Genomic DNA, 16,664 nt, shown 5'->3' with positions numbered 1-16,664 from the left:
ATATGCTTTGAAAAAAATATGTTCTTGTACTTTTATGGAAAACTATAAAAAAAATTTAATAGAAGACTAATCAATGTCTTTATTTCTTAATAGGTTTTGAAATGGAAAATTTTGATGCATCACTTAGTCCCTATTTCAAGGCATTGCTAGGCACCCGAGGTAAGATGGCTTTTCCCTCAGTATAGTCACTTATAAATGTTGCATGAAGGGATTCTAGAAAATGCTAGCATTTTCTGTGTAAATCTAACACTTCATCCATGGTGACAAGGAGCTTGGAGAATCCCTCTGACAGTTGTTCAGGTTGTGCTGTTCTTCCCAGTTGTGCCCCTCTCCCTGAGAGTTCGTGATTTCACCATTGTCAGTGGTGGGTTTTCATAAATTCTTGGAATCTTTGGCTAAAACTGGTTTCAAAATGCACTGCTGCAATAGGAGTTTAAAACTTTTCCCCTTTTACTCTTATAAGGGCTTTTTAACAATATCCTTTCACTTTGTGTCATACGAATAAGTAACTATATATATACTCTTGTATTTACCTTTTATACTTTTCAGTCTTTAAGAAAAGTAAATTAGCTCCATATTGCCTTCTTTTCTTTCTTTTATTTTTTTTAATATTGCCTCCTTTTATTAATTAAAGAAAAAAAAAGAAATTAACCCAACATTTAGAAATCATTCCATTCTACATATGCAATCAGTAATTCTTAATATCATCACATAGATGCATGATCATCATTTCTTAGTACATTTGCATCGATTTAGAAGAAGAACTAGCAGAACAACAGAAAAAGATATAGAATGTTAATATAGAGAAAAATAAAATAAAAATAATAATAATACTACAAAAAAAAAAAGACAAACAAACAAACAGACAGACAAAAAAAAAAACAACCTGTAGTTCAGATGCAGCTTCATTCAGTGTTTTAACATTACAATTAGGTATTATTGTGCTGTCCATTTTTGAGTTTTTGTATCTAGTCCTGTTGCACAGTCTGTATCCCTTCAGCTCCAATCACCATTATCTTACCCTGTTTCTAACTCCTGCTGAACTCTGTTACCAATGACATATTCCAAGTTTATTCTCAAATGTCGGTTCACATCAGTGGGACCATGCAGTATTTGTCCTTCAGTTTTTGGCTAGACTCACTCAGCATAATGTTCTCTAGGTCCATCCATGTTATTACATGCTTCATAAGTTTATTCTGTCTTAAAGCTGCATAATATTCCATCGTATGTATATACCACAGTTTGTTTAGCCACTCGTCTGTTGATGGACATTTTGGCTGTTTCCATCTCTTTGCAATTGTAAATAACGCTGCTATAAACATTGGTGTGCAAATGTCCGTTTGTGTCTTTGCCCTTACATCCTTTGAGTAGATACCCAGCAATGGTATTGCTGGGTCATATGGCAATTCTATATTCAGCTTTTTGAGGAACCGCCAAACTGCCTTCCACAGTGGTTGCACCATTTGACATTCCCACCAACAGTGGATAAGTGTGCCTCTTTCTCCGCATCCTCTCCAGCACTTGTCATTTTCTGTTTTGTTGATAATGGCCATTCTGGTGGGTGTGAGATGATATCTCATTGTGGTTTTGATTTGCATTTCTCTAATGGCCAGGGAATATTGCCTCCTTTTAATGTTAATGTCTTACCTATGAAGGAAGAACATTTTAGGTTCACAAAAAGGTTAACAGAAAAACTACAGATGGCTTTTGAACAGATGAAAGATTCTGTTTCACTCATGATTTTTAGAATGCAAAAGAAACCAATAAAAAGACACTTTGTTTGTATGGCACAGACTAGATAATATGTTAGATACCATCTGTGAAAACAGCGAGGATGTAGAGGAAGTCTAAATTGGTATACCCTCTCTGGAGGGCAGTTATGTTTTCTTTTGAAATTAAAAAACACAGGCTCTTGAACCCAGATTTTCCACTCCTAAGGCTATCTCACAGCTAACTTTGATCTGTTATGCAATGATATATATAAGAATACTCATTATAGCCTTGCTTGTCAAGATGAAAATAATCTTGATACCCATCGATGGAGGACACATTCAATAAATTAGTTTAGGCCACGGAAAAGGATGAGCTAGAGTTGTCTGTCTGTGTTTGCATCATAATCATACCTTACTTTAGCTGTAAGTAACAGAAGAAAAAACAGCTCTAAATGACTGAAACAGTAATATAAATTATTAGGTTACATTACCAGGTAGGGAACTCTACCCTGAGTTCAAAACTCTGTGATGTCAATGAGGACCCCTGTTTTATCATTTTCTACTTTTCTATCCTCAGTATATCAGCAGTTTTGTCCTCAGAATATGTTCCTCCATCTTCTTTGGTTGTAGGGTAGTTGCAGCAGCCTCAGGCAGCACATCCAACGGAGGAGGAAAATATTTGTTCATTTGCATGGTTTTAAGAACAGGGAAACTCTTCCCTAGAGCCCTTTTCCAGTTTTTACCCCCTCAAAGCCCAGTGGCCAGAATTGCTTCACATGCCCGTATGAACCCACTTAGCAGAGAGAGGATTAGGAACACCTCGATTGGCTAGATCCAAAAGGATTTATCACCTGAAAGTGGAGTTGGGGCCAGCTACCCTGGAAGCACACGTTAGTATGGAAGAAGAATGGATACTTGCCTATGTGGAAAGATGAAGATGTTATAAAATTAAAAATCAAGGTACAAAGCGAGCTTTAAGTAAAAGGAAATGAGTGGGTTTTTTGTAGTGCATTTGTTGTATTTGTGATATGCACACATGAACATAACTCACAATCCGGTATTAGCTGCTGTGGAAAAACAGTTTTCCTCAGAATAGATAGCTAAGACCCAGAGCTGAGAACAATATGCCTTAAAATCCCCTTGTAAGTTCACAGGGGCCAATCACTTCCCTGAAGTACTTCTAAGAACCACCAGTTCAAGAGAACTGAAGTACCACCTTCCACCATCTTAGGATAACTAGTAGAGTGGAGGTGAAGGACATCTTCCTCTGAAGCCAAGAAAAGAATGCCTTGAGAGAAATACTAGAAAAATTTAGGATGTCTGCAAATAAGGAAGACTAACAATTGGTTCCTCAAGTGGATGTATACTTTATAAAACTATGCTTGTCCTATGAGTTAAAAGAACAAAGTATTGGGGAGAATATCAAGATAGTCCAACTAGATGGTCAAAGAAGGAGCAAAGATTGCCCTGACTAGCAGCTGCTTCTCAGAAAATGCAGGAGTTAAATCCTCTATGTGCATCTGAGCCCCAGAATCGGGGACCTTTGAGAGCAGATAAGATTGAGAAGCTGTAGGCTTTTTAGAGATCACCAGAGCAGGATGTGAAGGAGGAACCTACAGCAGAGGTGGCATCTCAGGAGTTAACCAGAAGATGAAATTGAATCTTTCAGGGGTCTGACAAATACTTACTTGAATCAGCTGCCTCCAGTCACATGGTGCCCATGAAAGCAAGCAGGTAATTTACTGGCATCTGAGGCATATTGTCTCCTTTGTCCTTAACTATTGCACTCATAGCAGGTGCTATCTTTCTAATCAGTGACAGTAAAACTAAATGACCACCTCCTCCTCTACCTCTTGGATGGTAGAAGGTGTTACTGTTAGTTCTGCTGAACTGGTGATTCTTAAAAATCCTTCGGGGCAGTGGCTAGTCCCAGTGGACTTAAGGGGATGCTTAAGGCCTTTTTTATTTTGAGTTTATACATTGCTGGGCAGACTTGCCAGCACTTGACTAGATAGAGCACTTGAGAGTTCAAAGATTGCACTACTTAGGTTTTGTCACCCCATGCATAATTCAACAAATCTTGTCAATATATCCAGTTAATGGAAAATTTAGCTGCTTCTTATCCTTAAAATTCTTTAAAAAAGAATATCTTTATTATTTTACTAAGCAAAAACCATGAATAGTACACATTATTATTTAGAACCTATAACAGGGAGGTCCATCTTGTTAGATATGTGTTGAAAATTCATGCCTCCTCTTCTGGTTGCTTTGTAGAACTTGGAAGCATTAATATTATATGACTTACAAAATCATGGTGAGAGAAATTTTTCTAATGTTTGAGAAGTTGTGATTATTTCTATACTTACCTTGTTTATCACTAAGTATTTTTCTCTTTTATTGTTTTCCAGATACCAGAGTAAAAGGATGGTTTCTTCTGGACAATTATATACCAACTTTAATCTGCTCTGTCATATACTTACTAATTGTATGGCTGGGACCAAAGTACATGAAGAACAAACAACCATTCTCTTGCCGGGGAATATTAGTGGTGTATAATCTTGGACTCACATTGCTGTCTCTCTATATGTTCTGTGAGGTAGGACAAAGGTTAACATGGACTTCTTCTTATTTTTATGTGTACATATCACTGTCCTGAATTGTGTTCTTAAGTGTTGAAAGGCAACTGCTTGAGGTGGGAGAGAGTTGGGAGAGCAAGTGCATTAAGGCACCTTGAGTAGGTTTTAAAATTGATTTTTCAAAATACTAGAGTTATTTGTACAAATACGCCTTTTGGAATATCCAAAAAAAAAAAAAGAATCATAAAATTTATAATTTGTTTTATATTCAGAATTAAGATAAATATGTAAAAAAAACACATATGCAAGCAAAATATTGAGTGAAAATGAACAAAACATGAAAAACACATCTCTGAGCAATTTATTATTAAGCATTTGATAAGTGCTTCATTCTTGTTTGGAGGTGGGATGGGTCGGGGAGGAAGGAAGTAGGTCGTACTTGTGTTTGGGGTCTTTTGTAATAAGTCAGCCTCTCAGTCCTGATCTCATAACTGAAAATAGTTTTGAGTTTTGATGGTATTTTTTACAAGCTGAGAAGAGTGGACAGTGAGATTGCTTGTAGGTTTTGAATGCTTTTTGTAAGTTCAGGTCCAATTATTTCCTTTATATATGTAACTGAAGTGTTGAAAATCAAATTCGATGATCAGGCTTCATCAAAATGCAAATGTAGCATACATGAAATGAAAGACAAATCTGAATCAACATTTTTGTTCCCTCTGTTTTGCGAAGTGTAATAATATAGCCTTTAAAGCTAAAGTAGGGGAGGAAAGCTCCCTACCAGCAGTAAGTACAATTTGCATACTTTTTTTAGGGGAAGTACTACACTTTTCAGGTTTGCAGCACGTATCTATTGCTAAATTTCTGGGGTGGAGAATTCCACCATAGAGAAAATGAATACTTTCCAAGTACTACTATTAAGATTTTTAACCTCGCTTTTAGCATGTCTTTAATTCTCCAAGGAGTAGTAAAGAAGAGGATATCAGGGTTGGGTAGGGAGAAGTGAGAAATCAACATTAAATTTAATGTTTAGAGGGAAAAATGAACGCTCCATCAGCCACAGGTGGTGATGGTGTGTCCCTGCCTGCACGTAATTGAGTGCATGAGTGTATGCATAGTGAAAACACTATATTTGATCGTCCTAAGGTAACAACTGTGGGAGATCTGTGTATTATTCTCCCACATATATTTCATAAGCCAAAGTGTAGATTTTATGACTAGGATAGTTGATGCTGCTATCATTGCCATACTTGTCACTATGAAATGTTCACAACTCCTTTCTTACCTTTTTTCTTGTCCTGTTCTAGATTGAAGGCAGTTTAATTAGCCTCAAAGATGGATATTGCAGGACTGGAGGCAGGGAAAGTGCAAGGAATGACTCCTGGCATTACCAGCACTGTGCAGAATTCTCTCAGTTTTCAAGGGACAAAACCACAGCAAGCTGTCGGGTTTTTCAGGGTGAACTGTTTATTTTCGCATAATTGTTAGACAATAGAGCCATTTCCTTAATAAAACTTGTATAGAGTTTATTATTACACATAGCAGTTTTTTAAGAAAAATATCTAAGATTATTGTCTTAATAGAACTTAAGTATTTGCCTTATATGTTTCTCAAGCTCTTGAGACATAGCTATAACTAATTGTATAATTTGATCTCTCTTAAACAGATAATTGACTGATAAAGAAGAGAAGAATATTGCTATATAAATTACTGCTTTGAGCATTTGAGTGAATTTTGGGGGGGTTCCAAATTCAGTGTAATTGGAAATGGAGATTTTCCTTTGATAGTTTGGTAAGAGCAATAGAAGCCTTTGAACAATGTCGAAGCACTGAATATAGAGATTTAAGGACTATACAGAAGAAGAAAGTAACATTTTTAAGTCAAAATTTATAGTACATATAGAGTTAATATACAAGGAAGCAGTTGTTCCTTAAATTAATTAAGTTCATAAAAGTAAACACAGATCAGAATGCCTGGTTTGAGAATAAGCCCTAGAACTCCATGTTAGATATTTGCATGTGATTTTGTCTGACTTGTATTTCTGCTTACAAAAGCTTTCAGTAGTACCATGGTAAATGTCCTTCCTCGATTTTTGAATTTCGTTTTAGCTATGTCTTTTTTCTTTTTTTTTACTTAGCATTTATGTTCTACTGGATACTAAAATATAAGAGTCTGTAAAGAATTTTTTAGATAAATTTGTAGTAATTTGTATTTTTTGTTTATTTAATTCTGTGACATGAATTCACCACTACCCTGACACTTAAAACTGTTTCTTCCACATCTTTTTTCCCATTATTACTATGGCTGATTATTCCACCAAATTTATGCAGAGTATCATGATAGAGAAATTCAAATGTCAAAACCATGTTTTTACATTATTTAGTAAAGATAAATCATGGATTACAAACAGACTATTTTATGAGTATTTGTGTATGTTTAGTCCCTTGCAGTTAGAACTGTGAGAGCATTACCATTCTCTCAAATATTCAGAAAAACATTTAAAATGTGATTTTTAAAATGGTTGTTAGCTGGATAGATGAGTGTGATTGGCATAGATCCAAAACCTACTCTTCTCCTTTGCAGTTTTTAAATTTTAATTTAGGAACGCTCTCAAAATATGGAAAATAAAACCTACCAAATACTTGGAATATGTCATTGGTAAAAAAAAAAAAAAAAAAAAAAAACTACCAAATGTTGACATTACATTGGTTTGAAATTTTTGTTTAAAAAATAAAACACTACAAAAATGCATCTGAAGTGCAGCTCCTTCCTAGATGCAATTTTTTTCTAAAATTCTGTTTCTTCTCTGTTTGAAATACATGTATCCATGGCAATAGAAAGTATGTTCTCAGGTTTTTTTTTTAGTATATATAAATGGTATACTGTCTATACTCTTTTTTCAAATAGCCTTTTTCAGTCATTATTACATTTTGAGATGAATTCATGTTGGATCATAGATTTAATCCATTAATTTTAACTGCTCTGTATTATTTCACTGTTAGAGTTTATGACATTTTTGTCTGACTTTCTATGGATAGTCACATTGTTTATATAGGTTGTTTTTAGTTAAACACTGCTGCATTGAATGTTCTTGGAAGTATCTCTTTGTGTATATGTATAGATAGGTCTTTTGGTCAGATTTACACATAGGAGAAGAATAGCTGAATCTAACAGTCTCTTGTCCTTTGATGGATAAATTTAATCCATTTTCATTTAGCATAATTGTTATTTTTGGAATAATTTCTTTCACCTTTTTTTGTGTGTTTTCCTTGCCCTTTTTTTCTCCTTTTTTTACTTTCTGTTGGATTTTTATTATTTCTCTTATCGCTTTATTGGTTTGAACCTTCCTCATTGTAATTCTGTTCTTACTATTTTTTTTTAACATGGGCCAGCACCAGGAATCAAACTTGGGTCTCAGGCATGGCAGGTGAGAACTCTACCACTGAGCCACTGGGCCTGCCCACAGGCTCTCCCACCCATTAATTTTTAACATTACTCCTTGACTTAATGAAGTCTAAAGTGAAACATTTCTGTTCTCTAATCTCTTATCTTCCATACTATTGTTCTCAAAGTGTTCAGTTCTACCTATTTTTAAGCTTCTTAGCAATCAGCATGATTGTAAACAATAATCTTCTCTCTGCATCCCCCCTTAATATTTATCTGTAAGATTCACTCTTTCCTTTGAGGTTCAGTTTTCTTCTTCTGAAGTAGTTCTTTCTGTTAAGTGGTAAATTCTTAGCCTCTGTTTGAACATCCTTTTATTTGCCTTTGCACTTGAATAATATTTAAGCAGGGCATAGAATTCTAGATTAACAGTCATTTTTCTCTCAGCATTTTGAAGATGTATTCCTCTCTCTTCTGGCTTCTGTTGCTGTTGAAAAGTCTGCTGTCAGCTCCATTTTTGTTGATTTGCAGGTAATCTTGTTCTTTTTCAGGTTCTTTTAAAATTTTGTTAAAAAATAAAACAGTGTGCCCAGTTCCTAAGTAGAGATATATTTTTATTTATCTCATTCAGGACTTGGTGTGCCTTCATTCTTAAGATTTAAATGTTTCGTTACTTCAGGAAGTTCTCTGGCATCATCTTCTTGACTACAGCGTCTCTCCTCTCTCCATTCTTTCCATCTGGAGTCCCTGTTGGACATGTGTTGGATATTCTCAGTCTATCCTCTACATAGCCCCTCTCTCATATTTTTCTGCATCTTTTTCATTGTATCTCTCTGCAACATTCTTTCAGTTCATTCATACTTTCTTCAAGTGTCTAATCTGCTATTTAACCCATCTTTTAAGTTTTTAGTTTAAGTGACTATATATTCTTCAATTCTAAAAAAGTTCACTTTGGATTTTTCACAATACTGCTTGTTCTTTTTCATTCCATAACATGGAAACTTTCCACCACCACACCCATGATATACATGTAGAACAATGATCTTCATACTTAATCATTTGCTCTATTGCCTTTTTAACTATCCTCTTAGAAAGTTTGTTCACTGCTGCATCTATGAGGTCATGCCTCCAGGAATAATTACCAAGTCTATGTTAAATTTCTTTACTGCTCTTTTAAGAAAAACTGGTTTTGTTAGGTATCTTCTATATCCCAAATTAATATTTCTGGGGTCATTTCAGGTAAGTCTGTGTTCCTCAATAAAAATTTTTAAAGGATTTGAACAAAATCTAACTTATTATTTTCTAAGGAATAATTTTGGAGAGCAAAACTCACCTTATATTTCAACATTAAATGATGTTTGAAATGTGTTGGTGTGTTTTATGTAGCATTTGTCTATGTTAATAGTGAGTTGCTTTTGTTCAGTTTTCACCCTTGCCAGAACCAGATATCAGTATTTTTTTATTTGAATCTCCTTTTGAAGATTTCTGATGCTTCTTTATTAGAAAAAAATGAAAGGAATTGAGTGTTTGATAGGATGGATATTTTGCTTGTTCTTTCTAACCTCTTTATTATAACTGTGGGCTGTTAAAGCTTTTTCCCAGAGCACCTGACAAGTGTTTTTTCTGGGCTCTGTTTTTGAAGGTCCTCTGATAGAACCACAGAGCAGTTGCTTTGGAAACATTATATTCTGAACTGTGTTGTTTTTCTTTCCCTCAGGCTTTCCTAAAATAGATACGTTATTGTGGGAAAATACAATTTGGAAAAAAACTTAAAGACCTGGCAATTGACTATTGAATATTAAAAAAATTATTTACCAAAATTCACTGAAAAAGATATTTAGTATTCTGCTTTTTCCCATTTAACAGAGGTACAGGAAAAGTGAAACATCTGGTAAGATTAATACTTATTTAACAAAGAGACCTGACCATTCCTTGAAATACCTGTCACTCCCAGTTCCCTCACAACTGAAATTCCTTGCACAGACAGAACCTTCCCTTCTCTCTGGGAATGAAAACACTCTGCTTCAGTTACTTGCTTCTCAGTTTATCTGACATTGCCATAAAGAATGCTTTATAGTAGGGAGAATAGAGAGAAGGATATAGCTCAGACATCTTTTCCCCTCACTTCTCACACATGCCCAGGGGAAGGAAAAGGAATGTCTTCAAATAGAAAGAAAGACTGGCATTGGTCTAAGGCCAGTCCTATCACCTTTAACCTGACTCTGGATACTTTTGATAACTTGACTTTGCAACTAGTACAACAAGGAGCATATCACTCTACAAATCCACAACTAAACCAGGCTTGCTGTACAAAGCAAGAATCAGTGAATAGACTGAAGACCTTTATTTAAATCATGCAAAGGTTGCTCTGGCTGGGGTTCCTTACAGTTTCAACATCACTTTAATCCTAGTTATGGTCCTCCAAGCATTGAGAAGCAGAAATACTGAACATTTGCTTAGAGAATCATAGCAAATACTTATATAGTGCCTGTCTTTTGCTAGGTTCTGGGATAACTCGTTAATTGCGTCCCTATGTGTTAGATGTAATTTCCACAGAGGAAAAAGTTCCAGCTTGGAGCTGGGATTCAAGTCTGTGCTTCTAACCATTATGAAATATTTCCAAAATGCTAAGTCTTATTTTCTCTCCCTAGCCACTAATACCCTTGTAAAATATAAAATGAGCATTTTTTGCTGATTATGTGGAAGCACCCTATAAGAAACCACCTCCTAGGAGGTCTTAACAGAGAGAATAGGTTGCTGGCATAAGAGGGCAGGGCCTCGGGTTCAGGGAGAATGCCAGACATGCCTGTTTCAGGTTGGGCTGAGGACAAGCTGTTTCTTTGTGCTTTGTTCTTAAGACTTCTCAAGTGTACAGAACCTGTCCTTATGACTTAAGCAAAAGTATTACATTCAGCTGTAACCCAGCTGAATCATAAGGAGGGGGAAAAATCACATTTAGGGGTTGCAGGTATGAAATTATCATAATGGGCATCCTTAGGCTCTGGACATAAGAAGTTTGTGATTCCAAACCACATGCTTTGACTTGACTCTATTCCATAGTGTTACTGCCAAAATTGGCCAACTAAATCTTAGAAGAAATTGGAGTAGCTGATGGTTAATTTTAAACCAGATATCTGCCAAAGCTAAAGATACAGCTAAAGATCTATTTTTCCACATAATTCTTCATGGATAGAATATCACCACTGTGTTCTTAGTAAGGATTGGAAAAAAGAAAATTAAAGGAACTTGGAGTTGTTGCTTAAGATTGCATTTGAACCGAGAGTCAGGATTCCTGTGTGCTAGGTCTGGTGGTGCCATTGAGAAATTCTGTGACCCTCATAACACTTCTCAGTCTGTTTCCTTATCCAAGATGTGGACTTGCACCAGATGGAGCAAATGCACACAGAGATCACACAGAAACAGTTGTAAAAACGCATCAACCCCACACACTTCCAGTAGTTTTACTTAAAAAATGCCTCGAGTCCTGTGTGATACTGTCCTTTATGGAGAATCTCTGTTTCTGCTTAGGAGATAATAACCACACAGCTCTCAAGCTTTCATCACTCAAAGCTGCCAGCCCCGCCTTTGGAAAGGGGTTATCTTATTCTGACATCTTGACTGACAAGGGCCACCCAGAATGATGTTTTTCTACTTATTCTTTCAGTGTTTTAAATGAACTTGTTTCCCTGAAATGTTTTGATAGCATTCCAGAAAGTACCATGAAAATGGTTATCATGCTAACCATTACATAGCTCATTTGTGGTTAACTTGTAGTGCTAGATGGGAGAAGTCAACTCTCACTGTTAGAAATGATTCAGTCCATGAACTGCATCATCCAGACCCAGCTGTGATACTAGCCTAAATTTTTTTCTTTAATGAAAAGACGCATGAAACAACCATTGCTTATTTAATTTGTCTCATAAGGAGAAAAGAAATCTTGTAGCTAGGCTTTAATTATGCCACTTCAAATGCTCCTGATCTAATTAAACTTCGCTTTACTCCAAGAACAGGAGAAAACACAAATGGTTTTGTAGTGGTAATGTTTGTATCTCGGTTACTTGAGAAAAGCCACATAACTAATGGTGCTTGAGTTGCTCTTGGAGTAGTTGCTGGTATTGGGAACTGGTGGGTAGTGAACTGTTCATTGTGTTCTGCTTTTTCATTGTGATAGCCATGCCCTCTTTTGATCTGGTTCCCAGAAGCCCAAGATAGAGACCATAGAGCCTGCTCTTACTTTCAGTTCCTCACCTCCAGAAATCACATTTGTCTGGCATCCTGGGTCCTCCTACTCTGCCATGTCTTCTTACAAACAGCTGGATGAATTTCCGAAAACTGACCAAAGCAGCTCTTGGAAGGGAGCCAGGCCTGAGCCCTGGAGAGAATTGGCAGCTGATGTTACTATGAGTAGAGCAGTGTCTCTTCTGATGTGCTTGTGGGACTGGAGGAAATATCATTCTGCTACCCAAGGACACTGTCTTTTCCTCTGACAGGGAGACGGAGGGAGCAGAAGTCCTTCAAGAGTGACTCATTTTGTGGAAGTTTGGTTAGGGTCTTAGATGAATAAACTTAACTCGGGTGTCCTACATGTGTTAAATGAATAATCCCTTCTGAAGACAAGAATATTTGTCTAGTGTGAAGTTTAAAAAGGAAGGGTTTTCATCTGATGAACAGAATTTAGAGGAATATTGTCAAACTTAAGCCTCTTTAACATACTTTCTTGTATTTTGATTTTTCCATTGGCAAAACAGAAATGAAATGAAGCTCTCTCTCTCTCTCTTTTTTTCTTTGTGCAAATAAAACATTAAGTCTAGATTTGGGGTTGTGAGGGAGAGGGAGAGTGAGAAGCAGTGCCTTGAATTCTTTGTCATTAGTTTAGCAAATATTTGTTCAGCACCTCTTGTGTAAAAGTTCCCTGGCTGGATTTTGGGTCACTACCCAACCACACTTATAGAAAAGCTTGAACAGATTCATTAACAAAAGGCTTAAAGGGAGCATAGGAACAAAGAAGTACAAGTCACGGCAAGGTGAACTTAGAGGAAGGAGAATAGACTTCATGCCAGAGTGCTCAAGGGAGCATTCATGAAAAAAAATAGATTTTTAACTGAACTTTGAAGGATAGATGTTTATTATGCCTATCTTATGTACCAGGTTTGGTAAAATAAGCATTATGGGTTTCATCTTGTTAACTTCTAACAACAACCTTAAGAAACAAGTACTACTGTTTGGGGCCCATTTGACAAAAGAGTTAAATTCGGGGAAACTAGAATTTAAACCCTATTTAGTTCAGAAAAGTACCCTATCAGACGCATTTCCTTCTCTCTGCCTAAGATCTCCTGAGGACACACGTGCTAGTTTCCCTTCCTCCCAGCTCCACTTTGGACTCAGGTTTTGTATCTTGGTTGTTGGAACTTCAGATAGGTCTGCATATGGTAAACTTAACTGGCCTTGACTTTGGAGAATGATATCGGTCCAAAAAAAAAAAAATAATAATACACCTAATAAATTCCCATGTGGGTACTGGACTTTCAAAGATAGTGCAGTATAGTTTGCATGTGGTCATTTTTTTAAAGTCTTAACATAGAAATTATAGAAAATTAGAAGTGTACCTTTAGGAATAATTTCACCCAGCCTCATGTTTTTTACTGTCAAAAGAACCAAGATGCGAGGAAATTGCCTTAGTTCCTAGTGACAGATGTAGCTTGCTAGCTAGCCCTTTTACTCAAGTCTGCTTCCTAATCCAGAGCTGTTTTTTTGGCCATGAAAATCATGTTAATATGTAATGCCTTTTTTATGTGTGGATGACAAAGCAGAAGGGAGACAGCAAAAAGAACATTAATAGAAGAAAAATCAAATACTAGGTGGGATGTGGAGTGTGAGTGTGGTGGCTCCACGCACTACTGGCATTATTTCTGACGTCAGATTGGGTGGCAGTATAACAGTACATCTTCAAACCCTTGTAATCACCCACTGTTCCCTGGAGGGCATTTGTTGCTCATCAGGCTAAACTCTTATATTAGCTTTCAAGGACAGCAAGGTTATGCAACTGTATCTAGTGTCCTGTGTTCTCAATCACATCTTTCCCAAAACCCTACTGGAAGGGAAACCATTTCTTATTCAAAGTTCAGTAGCACAAAACCAGTGGTTTTCACCCGAAGTCGCACACTGGAATTATCTTGAGAGCTTTTTAAAAGCCCCTCAAGATTCTGGTTTAAATGTCTAGGGTGAGGCCAGGCATTTGTAATTTTTGAAAGTTTTCCAGGTGGTCCTGTTAGGTAGTGAGACTAAGAATCTTGGCTTTAAACCAGCGGTTCTCAACTTTAGTTGTATTAAAATCACTTAGATGACTTGTTTAACCACAGACTGACTTAATAGGTCTAGGACGGGGTCTTACAAGTTCCCATGTGATGCTGGTGCTACTGGACCGGGGAACACACTTTGAGAGCCATTGTTTGAAACCTCTACCATAGGCCAGTTCTTTGTGTTGGATAGTGGGAGATCAGGCACAATGCGGGCCACCTCATAGTTCTCCCCACTTAGCACTACTTGGCCACAAGAGAGAAGGTTGCCAGGAAAACTCAAGATTGCCTTCAGATTCAGTTGACAAGGACAGAATAACATCTCATAGGTGTTTGTCTTTCAGCATAATGAACAGCTTGGAGATACACAGGGTTGTCAATTAAGCTTTCCCTCTGCACTATTGGGGTGGGCCCTTAGATCTCCTCTAGGTCTTCATCATTGTGCAGATGAGGAAGCAGAAGCCCCCACTGTGTACTGGTGATACTGCCAGGCCTAAAACCTAGAGCCTGCCTCTTCAATTCCAGGGTTCTTTGTATGATACCACAGTGACTACTCTTCTGTGGATTAATACTGGAAAATAGATATATTTTCTCAGTCTGCAGAAGTGTAATTCATGGTGTCCAGGGTATGCCACAGCAACGGGAAATAATGAAGAAGATGGGATTGGATTAAATTATCACTAGGCTTACAACAATGGTTCTCAAGATTTGTGTCCTGAACCAGCAGCATCAGTATCACCTGGAACTTCTTAAAAATACAGATTCTTGGGTCCCACCCCAGACCTACTGAATCAGAAATGCTTGGGGATGGGATACAGCAATCCGTGTTTGAACATGCCCTCCAGGGGACTCTGATGCTACACACTATAGAGTTTGAGAACTCGTGACGTAGCCCAATTGAATGAAACAGCTATTTGCCCACAAAGAAACTTGGAGAATTTTTTAATGTTGACTACCTTTCCTCTTTGGTCCTTTCCTCAGTTAGTATGTGGTATATTTGGGGTCAGTATCGGGTGGGGTGAGCCAGCCAGGATTGTAGGATAGTACTTTGTTCTGCGATGATCTGGGTTCTGACCTCAGTTCTGCCACTAACTTGCTGTAAGCCTGGGGCCTCAGTTACAGAGTTTATACAAATAAAGCTTTGAATAGATGAGGCACAGCAGTCCTTGTAGCCCAAGCAGATAAGAATACTGGGCCTTGGCCCACTCTTCTCCTGAGTTTGCCCACTGCTCACAGCCCTCTTCCTTCACACAGGCAGCCACTCCACCTGGCCAGTGTTGGTGCTCAAGAGAAGCCGCCTTTTGCACCCCAGAAGCAGATCATTTGTAAAATCCCTTCCAGTTCCAAAGAAGCCATAGTATGAAGCATTTTGAGCCCAGCGGAGTTTTAGGAAGTGTTGGGAAACCACTGCCATGTGACACTGAGAACTTGTCTCAGATTGGAAACCTATAATTAGAAGGGCAGCAGTCAGCACCACATGGCATGGTGTTCTTCCTGAGGCTCTGGGTGTAGGGGCATGGTGGGTAGGGCACTGATGAAAGACCAAGGAGGGTGAAGAATTGTGGATTCTGGAGAGAGACAGAGTGGTAAAGAAGGGTCTCTGGAGGCAGGCAGTCAGGCAGTGAATCCAGGCCCACCAGTTAATCTGCAACCATGTTCATCATGTGTGAAATTGGGGCTCAAGTCCTTAAAACCTTGTTCGTACTTCCGTTTAATTGTGTTTTCTCAGAGCAAATTTATCTCAGCACAGCCCAGGGTAAATTTTCACAGATTCTGAAATGGAGTTTAACTTTGTAAGGTTTTACATCATTCTCGTATTGTTGTTGATTGGCTTCTTTTTTTCTTTTTAGTTAGTGACAGGAGTATGGGAAGGCAAATACAACTTCTTCTGTCAGGGCACACGCAGTGGAGGAGAAGCTGATATGAAGGTACTGTCTCTCTTTTTTAAAAAGCATTTATTGTGTTTTTCTTTAAATAAGAAAGTACACAAAACCAAAAATGGTCCATAACCTTGCTGCCCAATAATCCTTATTACAAATAAAAGTAATACATGCACGTGGTATAAAAATTTGAATATGAAAGGCTTAAAATAAATAACACTTATGTCTCTACAAAACTAACTCCTATTAGCAGTAAAAAATTGCAGACATTTGTCAATATGTATGCTATATTTACATAAACTCTGGATCTCACAGATAGTATCTTAAAATTGTTAATCATTCCTCCAGAAGTGCCCTCTGAGTACTAATGTCAATGACAGAATCTGACTTCCACTCTGTGTTTTTTTGTGCGTTTGTTTATTTTTAATAAAAGCCTGACAGAATCTCAGCATGGGCAGTCATTTCCTCGGGAAACCTGTTTGACATATTTAATTCAGGAGGCACCTGATCCTGAAAATTCTGTTTCCTTTTCTTCTTTGCCTTGTATTCTCACCTGCCCCATGCCAGTCTCTGAAACAAAGCATCCTTCAGGTGGTTTTCCTCTGCTGTTGGCTCCACAGACTACTTCCAGAGGAAATAGGCAGATTTCAAGGATTTTTTGCCTCCTATTGCTGTTATAGCCTTGAAGGGTGTCAGTGACCCTTTTAAAAGTTTCCCTGCTGTCATTTTACCCTTCCCTTCAACATGCTGTTTGGTTAAATCTGCTCACAGAGTAACAAGAGTTCTCAGCTGCTGAAGGACTTCAGGAGTCAGTCGGGT

The 16,664-nt window shown here is 37.4% G+C and overlaps 1 protein-coding gene across 5 annotated transcripts in view; it reads left to right on the top strand.

The window, feature by feature from the left end:
• ELOVL5 (ELOVL fatty acid elongase 5) overlaps positions 1-16,664 on the top strand; it is a 113,877-nt gene that overhangs the window by 80,948 nt on the left and 16,265 nt on the right. For 3 of the 5 annotated variants that reach the window (XM_077162083.1, XM_077162082.1, XM_077162081.1), the window contains 6 exons: positions 94-159; positions 4,121-4,308; positions 5,593-5,743; positions 7,678-7,712; positions 8,117-8,200; positions 15,816-15,893. In XM_077162083.1, coding sequence (XP_077018198.1) covers positions 102-159; positions 4,121-4,308; positions 5,593-5,743; positions 7,678-7,712; positions 8,117-8,200; positions 15,816-15,893 — 594 coding nt within the window. In that variant the 5' untranslated portion in view covers positions 94-101. The remainder of the gene's footprint in view (positions 1-93; positions 160-4,120; positions 4,309-5,592; positions 5,744-7,677; positions 7,713-8,116; positions 8,201-15,815; positions 15,894-16,664) is intronic. The other 2 variants (XM_077162084.1, XM_077162085.1) reach the window with 2 other exon arrangements.

Source organism: Tamandua tetradactyla, chromosome 5 (genome assembly GCF_023851605.1).
Source record: "Tamandua tetradactyla isolate mTamTet1 chromosome 5, mTamTet1.pri, whole genome shotgun sequence".
NCBI lineage: Eukaryota > Metazoa > Chordata > Mammalia > Pilosa > Myrmecophagidae > Tamandua > Tamandua tetradactyla.
The sequence above is the reverse complement of the archived record's forward strand: the minus strand, read 5'-3'. Positions and strand labels throughout refer to the sequence as shown.